The sequence below is a fragment of the Macrosteles quadrilineatus genome, unplaced genomic scaffold (assembly GCF_028750875.1).
Source record: "Macrosteles quadrilineatus isolate MER2022 unplaced genomic scaffold, UCM_ALF_1.0 Scaffold_8__2_contigs__length_117827958, whole genome shotgun sequence".
In the NCBI taxonomy this organism is placed as follows: domain Eukaryota; kingdom Metazoa; phylum Arthropoda; class Insecta; order Hemiptera; family Cicadellidae; genus Macrosteles; species Macrosteles quadrilineatus.
This window is the reverse complement of record NW_026542601.1, coordinates 71,669,281-71,687,923: the sequence shown is the minus strand read 5'-3', so window position 1 is coordinate 71,687,923 and position 18,643 is coordinate 71,669,281. Positions and strand designations below refer to the sequence as shown.

The 18,643-nt window shown below is 37.1% G+C and overlaps 1 protein-coding gene across 1 annotated transcript in view; it reads right to left on the bottom strand.

The window, feature by feature from the left end:
- The window catches only part of LOC129000949 (GPI inositol-deacylase-like), a 33,568-nt gene that overhangs the window by 13,675 nt on the left and 1,250 nt on the right, over positions 1-18,643 (bottom strand). The window contains exons 2-12 of the mRNA XM_054428045.1: positions 15,072-15,225; positions 13,856-13,977; positions 13,553-13,648; positions 13,107-13,264; positions 12,218-12,317; positions 11,564-11,737; positions 10,897-11,153; positions 9,958-10,102; positions 7,117-7,391; positions 4,758-4,874; positions 2,916-3,137 (exon numbers count right to left, since the gene is read on the bottom strand). Coding sequence (XP_054284020.1) covers positions 2,916-3,137; positions 4,758-4,874; positions 7,117-7,391; positions 9,958-10,102; positions 10,897-11,153; positions 11,564-11,737; positions 12,218-12,317; positions 13,107-13,264; positions 13,553-13,648; positions 13,856-13,977; positions 15,072-15,225 — 1,820 coding nt within the window. The remainder of the gene's footprint in view (positions 1-2,915; positions 3,138-4,757; positions 4,875-7,116; positions 7,392-9,957; positions 10,103-10,896; positions 11,154-11,563; positions 11,738-12,217; positions 12,318-13,106; positions 13,265-13,552; positions 13,649-13,855; positions 13,978-15,071; positions 15,226-18,643) is intronic.

Below are 18,643 nucleotides of genomic sequence, written 5' to 3'. Positions count from 1 at the left end.
GTAGTAAAGGCAAGCAGTCCGGAGTGTGGGAACTGTTTATGACGATTAGATTAAGGTATCTGCAATCATAAAATGCTATTGGAAGGGAGGAAAACGAGTCCACGATGTAGGAAGTGGTGAAGGTAGTAGTCAAGGCGAGCTGTCCGGAGTGTGGGAACTGCTTATGGCAATTATATTAAGGTATTTGCAATCCTATGATGCTATGGGAAGGGAGGGAAACAGGTCTGCGACGTAGGAAGTGGTGAAGGAAGTAGTAAAGGCGAGCAGTCCGGAGTGTGGGAACTGTTTATGACGTTTAGATTAAAGTACCTGCAATCATAAAATGCTATGGGAAGGGAGGAAAACGGGTCCGCGACGTAGGAAGTGATGAAGGAAGTAGTCAATGCGAGAGCTGTCCGGATTGTGGGAACTTTTTATGACTATTATATTAAGAAATTTGCAATCATAAAATGCTATGGAAAGGGAAGGAAACAGGTCCGTGGCGTTGGAAGTGGCAAAGGAAGTAGTAAAGGCTAGCGGTCCGGAGTATGGGAACTGTTTATGACTATTAGATTAAGGTATCTGCAATCATAAAATGCTATGGGAAGGGAGGTAAACAGGTCCGTGACGTAGGAAGTGGTGAAGGAAGTAGTAAATGCGAGCAGTCCGGAGTGTGGTAACAGTTTATGAGCATTAGATTAAGGTATTTGCAATCCTATGATGCTATGGGAAGGGAGGGAAACAGGTCCGCGACGTAGGAAGTGGCGAAGGAAGTAGTAAAGGCAAGCAGTCCGGAGTGTGGGAACTGTTTATGACGATTAGATTAAGGTATCTGCAATCATAAATGCTATTGGAAGGGAGGAAAACGAGTCCACGATGTAGGAAGTGGTGAAGGAAGTAGTCAAGGGAAGCTGTCCGGAGTGTGGGAACTGTTTATGACGATTAGATCAAGTTATCTGCAATCCTAAAATGCTATGGAAAGGGAGGTAAACATTTCCGTGACGTAGGAAGTGGTGAAGGAAGTAGTAAATGCGAGCAGTCTGGAATGTGGGAACTGTTTATGACAATTAGATTAAGGTATCTGCAATCATACAAATGCTATAGGAAGGGAGGAAAACGGGTCCGCAACGTAGGAAGTGATGAAGGAAGTAGTCAAGGCGAGCTGTTCGGAGTGTGGGGACTGTTTATGACGATTAGATTAAGGTATCTGCAATCACAAAATGCTATGAAAAGGGAGGGAAACAGGTCGGTGGCGTAGGAAGTGGTGAAGGAAGTAGTAAAAGCGAGCAGTCCGGAGTGTTGGAACTGCTTATGACGATTAGATTAAGGTATCTGCAATCCTATGATGCTATGGGAGGGGAGGGAAACAGGTCCACGATGTAGGAAGTGGTGAAGGAAGTAGTCAAGGCAAGCTGTCCGGAGTGTGGGAACTGTTTATGACGATTAGATTAAGGTATCTACAATCTTAAAATTCTATGGGAAGAGAGGGAAACAGGTCCGCGACGTAAGAAGAGGTGAAGGAATTAGTCAAGGCGAGCTGTCCGGAGTGTGGGAACTGTTTACGACGATTAGATTAAGGTATCTGCAATCATAAAACGCTGTGGGAAGGGAGGAAAACAGGTCCACGATGTAGGAAGTGGTGAAGGAAGTAGTCAAGGCAAGCTGTCCGGAGTGTGGGAACTGTTTATGACGATTAGATTAAGGTATCTACAATCTTAAAATTCTATGGGAAGAGAGGGAAACAGGTCCGCGACGTAAGAAGAGGTGAAGGAAGTAGTAAGGTGAGCAGTGTGGAGTGTGGGAACTGGAAACCGTTTGTAGCAGTTAGATTAATGTATCTGCAATGCTGAAATGCTAGGAGAAAGGATGGAAGCATCCCCACGACATAGAAAATGGTGAAAGAAGTAGTAAAAGCTAGCAGTGCGGAGTGTGGGGAATGTTTGTGGCAATTCGATTAACGTATCTAAAATACTTAATTGCTATGGAAAGTGATGAAAACAGGTCCACGATGTAGGAAATTGCTTAGAAAGTAGTAAAGTATGAGCATAGTGTGAAAACCGTCTGTGACAGTTAGATTGATGTATCTTTAATCCAAAAATGCCATGAGAAGGGAAGGAAACAAGAGTCTATGACGTAGGAAATTGTGAAGGAAGTAGTAAGGCTTGCAGTGTAGAGTGTGGGAACTGTCTTTGGCAATTACATTAATGTATCTGCAATCCTAAAATGCTATGGGAAGAGAGGGAAATAGGTCCACGACGTAGGGGGTGGTGAAGGATGTAGTAAAGGTGAGCGTGTTGAGTGTGGGAATGGATAAATGTATCTGCTATGCTAAAACGCTATGGGAAGAGACTGTAGACTGTAGGTTAAAATAATTACGAAGCAGGAATCGATACACATTTCGATACATGTAATAGTTTACAATAGAAATTTACAACTGAGTTGACAACAGCTGATTTTTTCTCCATAGAGGATAAAAACTATTTTTACTTCCTAAAGAGTAAAAATGCTACTTTAGACCCGCAACGCATGTATTAAAAACGACTGGTATTACTGCAGTATGACCAAAACAATATAATATAAACCCTTGATGGCTCCGCTCAATTTTGTGGATGCCTCTGCGAACGCCACCTAGTTAATTTAACAGATTAATGAAATTGTATAAATTAGGAAAATGAATACCAGGCCAGCCTTTTTAAGGAGTGATTAATAACAAAGGTGTATGAACAAAAGTTAACATTTTAAGAAACCTGTTACTAAATAATGAATGAATGAAATGAAATATTACAAATCAAAAGAAGTTATTTTATTATTTTAAATTAGTAAAATCATTGCTAATTTAAATACAACGGAAAGTTGTGGGAATGTAGTAGCCAGAACACTACGGTTAATAGGAAAAATTGACCCAGAACATTTTTTGCTAAATCATAAAAACTTACAGTGCCAGAAGGGTTGAACCTATCTTGACCGCTGGCAGTATGTAGTATGGCTTGGCTCCCTCCAACAGAGCATGATGGAACAACAGACAATGGTTCTGAGTGGACAACACCAGCAGCTGATGTTGTAAGGTCAACAACAAGATGGCCGCCACATAGGCGACAATGTGACTGGAGTACAGACGGACTATCTGGGCCAGAGTGTCTACCAACGAGCTGTCAACACTGCAGAGAAAACCCCTCAGTGAGCATCCATTGGTTAATCGCTTATACTCAAACAGGTTAGGGCCTATCTTTCAGAGTATAACATTTTCTTTCTGATTTATTAATCTTACATAAAAAGTTGATTTAATGTTTGGAATGCATGTCTAAGTAAATGGAATGCTGTTGAGCCTTTAACTAGTAATAATGTTTGTTAATAATGCTTGTTATTTTATGTTACTCCTATAACACACATCTCAAAAATGTGTACATCACTGTTTCTACTGTAGGCTTTGCCATGCCACATTTTTTAGACAACATAGGCTACAGACACAGTATACATAAACATATACAGTAGACTCTCGCTCATACTGATCGGCCTTGTCCAGACTCCCGCTAATCCGGATTGACAGTAGTGATTTTTTTAGTGGCACAGTACAGTAGAAGTCCGATTATCCGAGCTAAATTGGACCGAGACTACCTCAGATGTTCAAAAACTCAGATAACACGGCGGTGAAAAATTATTACCGGTGGAACTGCATTTGCACGGCTATCAATACTGTGGACCTGGAACAAAATTGTAAAAACGGCTGTATACAGTACTATTTTGCTTGACTCTTGATAGTCCGGATTTTTCGTAATCCGGACCGAACATCCGCCACATTAGTCCGGATGAGCGAGAGTCTACTGTATTAGGATGTATATTGTACTGAAAATAAAAATGATACTACATGTAATTCACATGTGCACTGTTATTTATTTCTAAAATCATTGAAATTTTCTAGAGCAATTTGTTTTAAATTATTGAACTTTTTAGGGACTTATGTCCCTACAAGCCATTAGTTTCTTTTATTTGTGTATTCAGTTTATTGCTATTGTCTTGGAAACACTAGTTAATTTGGGGGTTTACTGTATACAGATTTTCAGGCTAGTTGTTTTGTGAAATCAAAATCAATGATTCATAACATGAATCATTCATCTTGTTTGTTCACCGTGACTATTGAAGAGGACCAGATCAATAGCAAGCAGTGAGGCCTAACATTTGTCCAGTCTGTGACAACAAACATTATCGATTGGTCAAACAAATATAGAATGTGGTCTATCACTTACTAGGAGCAAAGCCAAAGTTGTTAAGGTTTAATGGTACCTACAATTTTCAAACACTTTTGACTATTGTCAAACATATCTAATTTCTATCTATTTTGTCTATGTCTAAACGTGACATAAGATGGTCTTTGGACAGTAATATTTTGACATTGATTAGATGAATATTAATTTAAAAGAAACTATATCATAAACTAATCATGGAATAAGGTGTGAATAAAAAATAAACATAAGAATTCCCTAGAAGGAAAGTTTTAGGTAAGACTATTAACAAACTAAGTATCGTGAACTAATTCTTTAGCAAATTTCAGCTATTGCGAGGTACAATACATTTAAACCTGAAAATCTGTATCCAACTGAACGTTATTGAATAAAAGCTTTTTCTTATTTTTCTCTCTAAACCAAAGATTGTATCTAGACCTACCTCAACATTGTAGAAATCTGTACAATAGTGCACAGCTACTGAACAATTAACAAGTACCTAAACCTATACAAACACACATAACAAATTAAAACAAAATAGTAGTAAACACAACTTACCCTATAGAATACTGGCATTGTGGGTCAAGAAACAAAGTTACATAAGGGTCTGCACCAGTCCATTCAGAGGGTCTTGCTGTGTGCAGTACGATTGGTAATATTGCCAGCGGACTGTTCCTGTAAAAGATAACAAAAATGTATAGCTCTGAAAAATTTGGAAAATAAAGAAGAGCCTATGGGGGGTTATTAAATGTGTGCGAGCAGCTAATTTTCTGGGCTGAGCAGAGCCTAGTCTTAAAGCTGGAGTGATGGAACACCAAGTCAGAAAATGGAGACAAGCCAAGCTTTTACTCTAATAATATTATAGATTTCAACTAGGCTTACACAATGTCACCGGGATTGCTGTAAAAATGAGACAATTTTCTGTGACAGCAAGTGATGATCATTTTTTTAAATATGTATAAAACTCCTTTGACTATTCTTCTTCTAATCTATTTGTTGTTTATTTGAATGTGTTTGTTGATTGTCAAATATTAATTCTTTCAAATAACTTTTAGGTACTGTATTAATTTGCAATGCCAATAATTGTTACTCTGAATCATTAAATAGCTTATTCCCTATATGGGAAATTCACTAAAAAAGCACTTTGAAAAACATAATTGTGACACATCAACTTATTAAGAGTCCTTGGAGGTTAGCGTCCATCTTGGATGATTTCAAACAGCCGCTGAAGAAATATTTATCATCCAAAAATATTTTTCAAACATCAAAGTCATTATAATTTAAATCTCTAGTATACTGTGAGATTAGAAATGTTCTTTTTAGTTTTGAATTGTTCTTCAAGAGAGTCCATGGAAGCTAACGGCCATCTTGGATTTGCCGGCTATAAGAGCAATGTCAATTTCGTTAATTTTAAACAGCCCCTGAAGAGTTATTCAGTATTCACCATCCAAAAATATTTTTTTCAAACACCAGAGTGATTGTAATTTAAATATTTAGTATACTGTGGGATCAAAATACTTTGTAGTTCTTTAATTGTTTTATGGGTTAGAATGTCTAGGCTCCAAGGACTCTTAACCCTTTTGTGATCGGAATGAATATTTGCCGCTATTCCACAGCGGTCGTGTGCGGCGCAGAAGTCAGTTTTTCCCACAACAGTTGGCTTTTGTGATCGGACGGCTAGCGGTGCAGGCCAACATGAAATCCAACGAACGCTCTTGCGTCCAGCATGACTGACCGACAACAATGTTTTTGTTTGTAATATTCCAAACTGACTGGTATGATGAATGTTGAATGCTCTAACCTGGTGAGGAATTGTTAAACTAAGCCATCAGCAGGCTAGCAACATTTAATCGTAAAAATTGTGGCGGAAACAACTAAAATACACACCAGCTGACCAGCTTGTTCTGTCAAAAGTGCTGTCATAATCATCATTGTTTTTGTTTTTCGTTCAGTTTTACGTGATTTTAATTGAGTGTTTATTTGTTGTTTTAGCTAAGTTTTAGTGTATATTTGTGGTGATTTTAAGAACACTTGTACGTTTAAGTATCTAGGCCTAAACTTTTATCATAATTAGGCCTACAATAAAACTGTTTTATCTCGTATAAACATTTAGTAGTAAGAATGGGACTATGTTTGTTTTTATTCAATATTTAAGTTATTAATAATGGATGATCGTTTGAGATCAGACAAATTAAGAGACTATTTGCTGACGAAGAAGATGTTGACAATCCTGGTATTTATTATGGATCAGACCACGAAAGCGATGTTAATTGTTTTTGTAAAATTTGTTTAAACAGTAATCCAGGACTTCATATGGGCGAATATTACTTGGAAAAATATTACTGTGAGTAAAAATCAAAGAAGATTTAGAAGATTCAGCTTGTTTGTATGAGTGACAAATACTCGTACATTTTACACGTTTAGTAAATAGGTACATAAATTGTATCACTTTTTATTATCATATCAAACAAATGTATGTTAATATTCAATGTCTTATTTGTTATTTAAATAAAATAAAACTTTTGTCAGTATACAATTACAATTGTTTTATTACAATAAATCTCCTGTGCTAACATTGCAGGCTTTCAGTGAAAATAATTCTGAGCTGCCAGGAGCGAGCCGCCATGATAAATGCCGAGGGGGCAAATGCCTTGAACTTGGCCAGTACTGCTGGCCGTCCGACCGTCAAAACAGGGTTAGTATGGATAGAATTCCGACTCGCTGCCACTCCTGCTGGCCTTCCGATCGCAAAGGGTTAAAGGACATTACATTACAAAAGCTCATCTATAAAAATAATTGTGGCTTAAAATACAGGGAAAAATACTTGGCTTCATCAAAAGTCTCAGGGTCACACACTTCTAGCTAATCATCAAAAGTTAGTATCATTCCTAGAAGAGATACTGTAATTACAGCTTACTTCAAAACAACGCTGTAGTGCTGATGACTCCATGGTATTCTGAGTGTAGCCACTGCTTGGTGACTCAGGTTGGTAGCACTGGAGCAGCTGAGGACAGAGATTGACAGTTGGTAAGCCTGCCACGGCCGCTCCAGCTGAGGCAGCTCCAGGACGTAAAACACTGCCTCCTTGGTTGTCTCTGCAATCACCGTCGTCTGCAGAGGAGCGAACCACTTGGGAAGGCTAACTGACATGGTTCGCTCTCTGGTAGAAAATACATCGTAGCTAACTGATGTCTGAAAAAGATTATTAATATTTGTAGATGGTAACTGGGTGGTAGATTGGTTTGGTAATGTTATAACCTACACAATTCTAAGACTGCTCTGAAACATGCGCGTTTAAAGCTACTCAGTCACTAAATATTTGTAGGATTGGCTCATCAAACTTTAGTCTGCACGTTTTGGATTAGCCAAGGCAAGGCAAGATTTTAAAGTTGAATGTCCTCTGTTTGTTTTCCAGAATGATTTTTTTTGTTGATTTTATCCATTTAAACAAAAAAATTACAAGTAGGATAATACAAGTTCTCTTCATTTCATTTCATTTTATTAAACGGCAAACACCATTTTACAAGTGGGTTTAACAAGATAATTAATATTCAAGAAGTGATCAATCAATATTCAAGATAATCAATAACAAAGAACACAATTAATTGAAAGAAGTACATCATTAAAAACTACACAAAAAAATATTATATCTTTGTCAGTGTATCTCCGCATTAACCTTGTTTGGATGAGTGATCTCTGAGGCAAAATATAAAAATGATAAGGCGAAAATAGGCGAGTATAGTACATGAGATAGTAGTACTGTAATGTTTGTGATAAAAAACTGGCCGTTTAACTTTACAGACCAAATTTCCATGAAGCATGGCAATAAACCGCAATGGAGCATTCTGTATATACTTATAATTGTAGCCATTAAGATCAACAATGTGTTACTAAAACATATAAATTGTGTACATGTTCAGGCTAACTGTAGTGTATACAATATACCATAATGTTATCATTGTTGCGATATATTTATTTGTGTTATAAAAGAGTTGGCAATGTGTTTTGCATTTGTGGCCTGACTACGATCAGGCGACTTTGACGTATACGTGAATGTCACACACACGTGTGTGTGTTATTTGGAACTTTGACGTGTATGTCATATGTACGAGTGTGTACATATGATTTCAATAAACAGGGTGTCCACAGAAAATTTGTCATTAATTTCCATGACTTTCCATGACTATCCATGACCATTTACCATCAATTTCCATGACTCACGAACTTTACTCAAATTATAATATAACAAACACACACAAATAAAACTGCCTAGATTTTGCAGAAACTACTGAAATATGTATTAACAGACAACAATGGAGTACAATGGTACAACAATGAACTAATACAAACTCAAAAATCATAAAATAATACAACTGTAATAAATTGAATTGTCGAAAATTTTTGAAAAATCCTGAAAAATGCTACAGTAGGTAGTCGGAGTTACGGCGGACTAGAGCATTGAATAGTTCCCATCATGGGGAATTTCCATGACTTTCCATGACCTTTTGCCTATTTCCATGACTTTCAATGACCAGAATTGTTTTCCATGACTTTCCATGACTATCCCTGACTTTCCAGAATGTGGACACCCTGAATAAAGCTCCCAGATTGGCTACAGCTACAACCCATCACTCCACTTTTCCCTCCACGTTTAACCGCCGATCCAAAAATTTCCTTGCTCTCCAGTTCTCAAGATTCCAGTAAACCGTAAACATGTAGTCGGCCGGGTTTTATTTCACTCCCAAATTCCAAATTCCGTTCCACTAACGAAACCCTTAAATAATGTAACACTGTATGTGTAGGTACTCTTTTGGATAGGACTTTGTGCAAATAAGGTACAATCCTTATTGTAACTTCATTTATTACTTTTCAGCTATACAGGGAGTTTTTTTTATAAAACACAACCTAAATTACAACTAGGCTATTATGCAACTAAATTACGAGTAGGACTCATTGCTTTTTTGCTCTGCAAGAAACAAAAGACGCTCATAAGCTGGCAGCCTTGCTTCCTTTACTTCATAAACGATGAGCTGATATTTATTTTTGCATGCTTAGTGTTATAAAAAAAAGGAATTTATTGTACATAAAACCCAACATTGTGTTTTCGCAAGGAAAAAGAATACATTTGTTTTATTTGAGAAAAATTAAATACTACATTTTCCATAAATGTGCATTAATCAATCTTTAATATGTGTTGTGTTTAACGGAAAACAAATGTAGATATTGACAGCCCCCCAAAACCACAAAATGGTCTGCATTTGGTCTGCATTTGAATGCAGGTGTAGGGACAATGTTAGGTGAGTCGGTGGCTCAGTCGGTAGCGTCGCGGACTTCGGGCCCAAGGCAGCAGTGTCGTGGGTTCGGATCCTGGTCACTGCCACTAACTTTTATCAGTACAGTTTACCTTTGTACTGTACCGGCTCGGGCAAATGCAAGGTTAAAAGAGGCCGCCAACCTCTTTAAAAAAAAAAAAAAAAAAAAAAAAAGATCCTTTGAACTTCCAACAGCAGTAAAACATGTAGACAACAATGCGTCAACTGATCGATAATGGATTTAAGAAAGCAGAGCTGCCAAATCATAAGCTTCTTTTGTCCCTAAACGTAAAAAAAGACTCTACTATGCAGTTGTAAAAAAACACCCGTAGGCTTATATGATAAAGGCTAAGCATACTTTTATTTGCATTACATAAATTAAACAAAACGACAACTATATACAACCCTTACAGTCATTTATGAGTGAAGCTAGCATGCAGGCCTACCGGCTCGTCTGATGCGGGTAGCCGGATGACCACATAGTTCTGACCTCGCACCCTCAAGTCTTGGAGGCTCACTAGCGCCACCTTGTGTTTGCGATGTTTGGTCGGGGCAATACGTCCCAGGCTTGACAGATTCTCTCCAACAGCACTGTAAAATTAAATTAAAATCATTCACACTTTATATTTATTTATTTATTTTTTTTTTTTTGTTGAATAACTGATAAGTGTCTGTAAATCTAAGGGGGAAAGAAGAAAACATAATACTGATGGAAAGATATGATACAAAGTAATCTAACCCTGCTTTGCTAAGGTACTAAAATCAATCTAAGAGTAAAAATTTTATTGATCTGTATCTGTATAGGTTGAGGTTGGGTGGTAAGACTCAAGAAACGTTATCTACAGAACCAATGCTGTTTAGATGGAAGGTCAACACAAAAGGTAAGATTTTTAACAAAGTTCAGAAAAGACAGGAAAGGTTTTAGCACGAGAACAAATTGATAAAAGCCCCACTGCCTCTCATCACCATGTAGCATTTGTTATTGAGATGACCAAATCAGAGTGAAGGATTCAATTTTCTTTTGTTTGTTGCAGATTGTCTGCTGAGTAGGCCTATCTAGACCTTAACTTAGATCAGTACAATACAATAGGGCATAGGGCCTACTGATATTTATAGGATATTTATATTCAAAATTTAATTCTATGAAGATGAAGCCTACTTACTTCAAATGAGCTAGGCCTACATTTTTCATAAGATTTATCTACAGTAGTTTAAGATTACCTATCTGTTTTCTGTCCCAGACATAATATTCTGGATTAAACTAGGTTTTATTTTGGTTATGAAAGAGGATACAAACAAGCCGTTATTATCTCGCGATAAAAGAGAATGGGCTCTTTCTAGCACTGGAGATAAAAAGGGTGTCCTGACAATGGTTATTTGCTCACCAAGATCTGCGGCCGCCGTCAGCACTGCTCAGATGACTACATGTGAACAGCCAGTCCCTAGCCTTGTGTCCTGACACTGTCACCGCCAACATGTCCTGTATGGAGGGTAGATGCAGCAGGATGTGTGATGGTACAGGCAGGTACGAGCGACTGTCGTGCCACCGCGGACGAGACAGCTCGTACCACTCTGTCCGTTGTGTCTGCAGTGTTACTTGGGCTGGGTGGATAGAGTCGTGGAATCTCTTGCCTGCCGACCGCTGTCAAACATAGAAAAATATAGTAACTTTCACAGTATCAAAATATGCAGAATTGTATCCAGAATAAAATGTCTAAATATCTTGCACAGTGGACTTGGACTCCCCATATTTCAAATCTGTTTGGTTCAGATGGAATCCTGTGTTCAAATTTTAATCAATTAAAAGTGGTAATTGTACTAGCCTTCAAATTTGAAGGTCGCTGGTTCAGTCCTAGACTGGATTAATTCAGGACCTAGATGTTTTTTTGTAATTGTGCTATTAATTAATGATGAGCATCTAACAAAAGGAAAAGAATGTTAGGTAGTAACAAGAACGGTGTCCATAGCTAAAAGTGTAAAAACTGCCAACGACAGGGCACACTAGCACTGTATTGCTCGAAGCTACATAAATTAATGTTATTTTGATCTTACCTCCAACAAGTGGTACTTGAAGACGTCAACTCGGTGCTGGTGATCCCGGGATATCTGCAGTGTTTGCAGATCCACACAGTCAAACAACGACCTCACCAGCACCAGTACCAGCTGTTTGCACCACAGAATACACAAGTGATCCACTGACATCCACACCTCTGACACAGCTGTTGTCTGAAAACATAAGTTCAAGTTTTGAAAACTGTGTGAGTTCCCAGCTCTGAAATGTTTATACAGTCAAGGCAACTCACATAAAACTTATTACTAGAATATCTATTCAAGATGATAAAATTTTTGAATTTTCAAAATTTACAAACAAATATGCATATACAACATTTAAGTGCTTCGGTTAGCACTAGGCCTATGAGAACTGGTGTTGGTGAAGCAAGAAACCACACCAATATTCAACTTCTAGGTCTGCAGAGCAGTTTCAATCAATTAAAATTTACAAACCCAGTGTTATTTATTTGTAACTGAGGGTGATCTGTTTGACGATACTTTAGAAGAAAAAGATGTGAACCAGCTAAACTTATGTGTTTGTTATTTAAAAATCACGACAATCTATGGTGAAGTGACTACACAACTTTCAACTCCTACAACTTTCTTCAAAGGTGACCAATGTAAATTTTCAACTTTTAACTTGCTACATCTCACCAAGGCACTGATATCTGCGTGGTCGGTTAGTGTCAATCCTGATCTGACAACAAGGTCTTTCACTCCTCCTCCCAGAGAAATTACAGTTACGTTGTTACTTCTGAAACACATTGAACAATCAATATCATTGCAGCAGAAGCAGATACATATATTTTTTTAGCAATATTACAAAAAAATACAACAAATTTTAGTGAGAAGCAAATACTAACAGTAACAAATTTGAGAAAGCTTAAGATAAGACAGAATAAGCCAGAATATGAGAGTTCACGTTGTTTGCAGTGAACATTTATGCTTTAATTCATTGCTCTTATGGCTATGTGCATGGGCATAGGCTCATTAAAATACAGTACAAACTATTTAGTCACAATTTACTGTTTGAGGCTGTATTCAAACATCACAGTTAACACTTCAACCCAAGGCACTAGGCAGTATATATGTTTATTACTAACATTGTTTAAGATATCTCAACAGACATGGTGTAGATGTAGTTATCTTTAAATAATTCACAGTCAACATCTCAACTGAAAAAAAGATGTTGAAGTTTACCAAACTTATGACTTTCCTAATAAATTGTATGAGTTGGTGCTTCAATTATGTATCCAAAAATTCCATTTTCCTCTTCAGATAAGCATACCAAATTAAGTTGTCTATAAAAATGAGCTTAAAATTTCCCCCCTGTGATAACATGACTACACACCGTACTTAACCACTTTTCTATGATGAATTTTAAGCACTTGTCACTGTCACTGCCAGACTGTCGTGCCAACAGCCGAAGCAAGTTTCACAGTAGTTCCACTCGTTTGGTGCGAAAACAATGCTAACTGAATTTTTGTTGCCCATCTTGCCCATCTATGACCCAACCTACAACTAAGCTAAGTAAGTTTTTTACCTGATAGCCCAATGTGGAGACACTTTGTCATAGTATTGTTTTAACAAAGGATCAGTCAACAGCACGGGGGAGTGAGGAGTGGCGAGAGTGATCACCAGTCGTATAGCGTGGGATGGAAAATCTGGCTCTAGAAACATCCCCTTCGCTATCATACCTCCCTACAACACACATTCATCAGCATTATACAAATTAATTATAATACTACCACATTACACACACATTATGAGGAACACTTAACAAATACAGTATATAGGTAGGCCTACTTACTTACGGTACATCAATTGCTTAATTAATCCTTTGTTTGAATGAACAGATCACTCTACTTCACTTTCTATACCAAAAATATTAACTCAAAAGGTAAATGAGTATGAATTGTAAAATAAAGTGTTTTTTATATAAAAAATATACTCTAAGTTAAAATTTCATGCAATATTATATAAATGTACCATGGAATGTCCCACAAGAACTATCGACTCCGGCCTCACTTTACGATACAGGGAGAGAATCCTCTGGACTGCGTGGACAGCGAACCTCGTCTGATCCTGGAAGTTTAAACAGTTTTTCATCAATAGTTTCGTCATTAGCCCACTACTATTTTATTATAAAAATTAAAGGAATATGGACAAACAAATAAAAGTGTAAGCTAACTACCAGCACTAATATCATTGCACAAACCATAGAAATAACTCCAAAGAATTAATAATATCTAAATTATTTAAAATAGGGAAAATAGTTATTGAGTGCAATACCTGAAGTACACCACCAAACATGGCTGAGTACTCTTCATTGAGATCGAGAGTGAAGTAGTCAAAATGAAACTGCAAGTCTGAGCCGAGAGACTTCCTGAGGGAAACACTCGCCAACGATCTGACTGCAACACAATATACTAGCCATTAGTGAACAATGTTCATAGACCTTTTGATGATTACGATATCTGTGCTATAAATGAACTAAAAACAGGTATTCATATTTTAAACCTTTTTATTAACTCGCTTTCTTGTCTGTTAGGTACAAATTTTTAAATCGATTTTAAACTAACTTCCTGATGAGCTAGAGATTTGAAACTTGAAATATAGCTCACAAATGGAATGTAATATTAAATCATTTAATTTTTATATTTACCTTGGGCTACGCCCCATGGGCTTAAAAAATTTCAATGTTTGCATTTTGGAAGAATGTAAATAATATATGAATTGGAGTCAGCTGTATATACTTTAATCTGACAGTTTGTTCAAAGAGCAGAGGTTAAGATATACAGGTTCTGCTCCCGAGAGGTTTTAAGTTTTATGATTATGAGAATATTGGCAACGTTCAACATCTGATTACAGTTAAAAGAGTTTTAGTTTGTATAAACAGGCCATATAAAATAGATTTAACATATTTACACATTAAAAACTAAAAAGTATAAAATAATTTATAAATAAAAAATCTTTTAAATTAGCACTTTTTTAAACGCACTAAAAAATTGAAAATTATTTATAAATATGTGGAGAGAATAAACTTGTAAGATTTAAAATGAAAAACGTGGGGCGCATGCAATAGATAATAAATTCAATAGGTTGAGATAATCGTTAATTAGCTATTGCATGCGCCTCACATTTTTATTTTGGAAAGCATTTATGGATTTTAAATGTGTTTCAATTTGTTTAGGTTAGGCCGGTTTTGAATTCTTACTTTAAATATAATAACACAAATTTTGCAGTTACCCTACATGGTGCAGTTTGGTCCGGGATGCGATCTTTACCTATGTGCTTTGTAAATGTTGGACAACTAGTTCCTGGGCTATCGTGAATGGAGGCCTATTACAGTAAGTTAGTGAGGGGAAATTTGTCCTATATCACCAAAATATTTTGCAACCAACCATTGGCCGGTAGGGAACTGATTGTCAGCTAGCACCAGTCTGAAATATCTAAAAATTATATTTTAATGGTCAATGCATGCGTTAAGAGTAGGACAAAGTCAAACCTTGTTTGAGAGATCCGCCCTGTCCGGGTATAAATAGGACGGGTATTCCCGAGAACTGCATGTTGCGCACTTGTTGCGTCTGTCGACCTTCGCTGTAAGCATAGAGTCCATAGCGACGGTACTCTACAGTCACATTTGGTGGCAAGCTAACTTTCTATAAACACACAGTAATATTTTATAGGTAGGCCTATTCGCCTATTTAATAACAGGATTAAACTTAAATCTTCCATACTTAAGCGGTTTTACAATTGAGATGTAGGCCTAAATTAATTTTAAAGCTTATGATATAGCACAAGTGTGGATGGTAACTAAGGTAAAAGATCCTTAGCTACACAAACCATTGATTTTTAAAGACACTTTCAATGATCTAAGTTAGCTTTGTTGACCAAAAAACGGTTCTTAGTTCTGTCCTTTGTCTAAGTTATAACTTAATGGTTTTAATACTTTTAATGTACGAGTTATAATAGAATACCGGTACCGGTAGGCCTAAACTTAGCACATTCAGATTGTAACAATTTTATTCACCTCATAAATCCTCTAAACAAAAACACAATAGTAAATTCAACTCTGGAAAAGGCAACATCAATCTGTCAATCAATAGACCTTAAGACAAGATAACTAAAATAACTGGAAAGATCTGGAAGTACCTACCAACAGCTAACTCCACAAAATTTCCTGGAATAATTTTAGACAATCATGAATTTGGCAAGAACATGTTGAATTCCTATGTAAAAAATTAAATTCCTCACTAAATGTCATGAGAAGAAGTAAGAACACTGACGAACGAAGAAACTGCATTCATAGCAAATCACTCAATCTTTGCATCATACATTAGATACAGACCGCATGGGGAGCAGCATCAGCATTCAACATCAATAATTTCTCTTTTTACAGAAGGAGGCATTGAGATCAATACTGAGACTAGAGAACCCCTTGGAACACTGCTTTCAAGCCATTTTGTCAAAAACACCATATCCTCAACCTATATCCTCGAAACAGTTATCCTAGCAAAAAACTCCTCACCACTTCTCTGCCAAAACCAACATACTCATTTCACCAGACATAGATCCGCCATTGACCTACCACAAAACCGTCTTAAAAAATCCAGTAACACTACAATACATACAGGGTCACGTTTCTTCAACCTACTTCCGGACCACTTCAAACCTTAATCAACAGTAAATTTGCCTGTAAATTAAAACAATGCCTACTTGAGCGACCATGTTACACCATCTCTGAATTCATAGAAGAACACACCTTTTAACATAGAAGAACTTACATAGCCTAACACACAACTAAAGAAAGCCTACAACAAACGGAACAATAATCACTCTACAGACAAGGAGTGAAGAAACTTGAATAGATGACAACTCCCCTTTCCTTGGATTGTGGCGAGGACTTTGGATGGTAAGTGGTAGGCCAAACCAACAGACAAAACCATAATTTTGGATATCTATTTTAAATTGCACTTTACTTAAGTTAGGTAATTTTTATTGATAACTTAATGGCAGCCTGATTAAAGGAAAGATAGGTAAGTAGACTCCCTCTTATCCGGACTCCTCGGGACCCAGGCCAGTCCGGATATCGGGTTTTCCGGTTAAACCGACGTCTCCGAAATCTCGTTAAAACGGACTGTAAAAATGCATACTGTATACAGTATTTGACTTAAATTTAGGACAGCATTGTATTTAAGTTAGACACACGATCACTGGTCTCAAATCTTTCCCACGAGAACAGTCGTTACAGTACCGCCCACTTCCTACCGATCTACTCCGGTTAAAACGATGTGTTGATAAAATTTGTCTGGTTAAAGAGATGTAATTTCTACCGAGTGTAGTCCAGTTAAACCGATGTCCAGTTAAAAGGAGTCTGGATAAGAGGGAGTCTACTATAACTTAAATCACTTTTTAAAACACGTAGAGTGCGGCCGTTCCCGATCGGGTACGGCGCTTGGCCCCCGTACGGTGCGTCCGTACCCCATCGGGAACGCTCGGTAATGCCTTTTGTATATCTTCGTTTTTGCTCTAGCGTCGGCCGAAAGCGGACCTATACGACGTTAGCGTGTAGTATGTGACTTGCATTTTGTTGTGGTGTAGGTTGGTAGTAAATTTCCCCGTAAAATTCCCGTCTGGCAATCTCAAAAGTCTTCTTTTTGTCCCGTCTTTTTCCCTCCATTTGGCAATACAATTCCAATGGGACCGGCTACGTTCCAAGCAGTGCTGCTATCTGTGGGTGTTTAGCGAACTACATCGACTCTCGTTGTAAAGCAGGACATCCCCTCACGTTATTTGCTATTCGTCAGACCAAAATTGAAAAGGCCAATCACACGCGGCAATCGGGTTTACTCGACGCTGAGGGCTGCGCCGCACTGGGGATACGCCCGCTATTTGACGTGCCGCAGCGAACGTGTTAATGGTATAGGCCAGGCCTAAGCCTACTTACATATTTCTATAACTGACATAAGATACCGGTATTTTACATAGCTTAGGCAAGAGTATAAGTTAAGTGTTTTAATTTAACTTATTTGATCAAACTAATATTTCTTTAAAAGCATATTTTAGGAATGTACCAGTCTTAAGTTATGTTATCGAAATCCGACAAGACATCTCATAATTCTATGGGCAAAACCTACAAAAAAATTATGTTATTTAGGCCTGGGACCCCTTAAGTTAGTTAGTTTCTTCTAAAAGAATTGTTGGAGTTGTCTTAAATTAAATTATTTGTAGTAGGATCAATAAACTAAACTATTCCTTAAGTTTTTTGCGGTTTCTTTATTGTTTTTTGCTTAAATGCTTATTGATATTAAGAAGCTTCGGCATTCATGTTAGAAACAAGAAAAAGTGGTAAGCCTAGCCTAACTTAGGCCCTATTCCTATTTATATCTGCAGAAAAAATTAATTAGTCCTACAAGGTTATAATATCATCTCTTAGATTTTCCCCATACTAAATTGCAAATATGAACTGTTTTCATTAAGTATGATCTAAAGGCAAAGCTTTATTGAGCGAAGCTCTTTGAAATCGGACCTTATGCAAACTATGTAATCAATTAACTCAATAACGGCTGAACATATTGAATCCAAACTTACCAGGGGTATTTCGCCAAATATTTTTGATGTTACTAAACTAACAAATTTCAATTTGAACACCTGTACACTTTTAGACTGACATAAAATTTGCATTGTTTAACATTAGTTTTATGGGTTGCCATGTTGGTTACGAGATAACAACGTAGATGTAAACAAAGAATCGTAGCGTAGGCGACTCGACATTTTGTACCCACGAGCATCTCAGCTTGCTCATGTGTAGATGGCCTAGGTACAGTTCCTGCTTTACAAAATACAGTACAAAAGAAAAGGGAAGTCCGATGAATACCATTAAGCATTGATTAATAATGCAGTACGGTACACAGATTTGCATTACTAATTACTGTCGGCCTTATACAAGCCAATTATTTCTTTTGGTGATTCTTATTTTCTATTAGTTTTGTAGCAAATATTGCTTTATAACAACAAAAGAAAATCTTCTATTGAAAATTATAGAAACTGCATATCCGAAGCAGGTATTCAGTATTT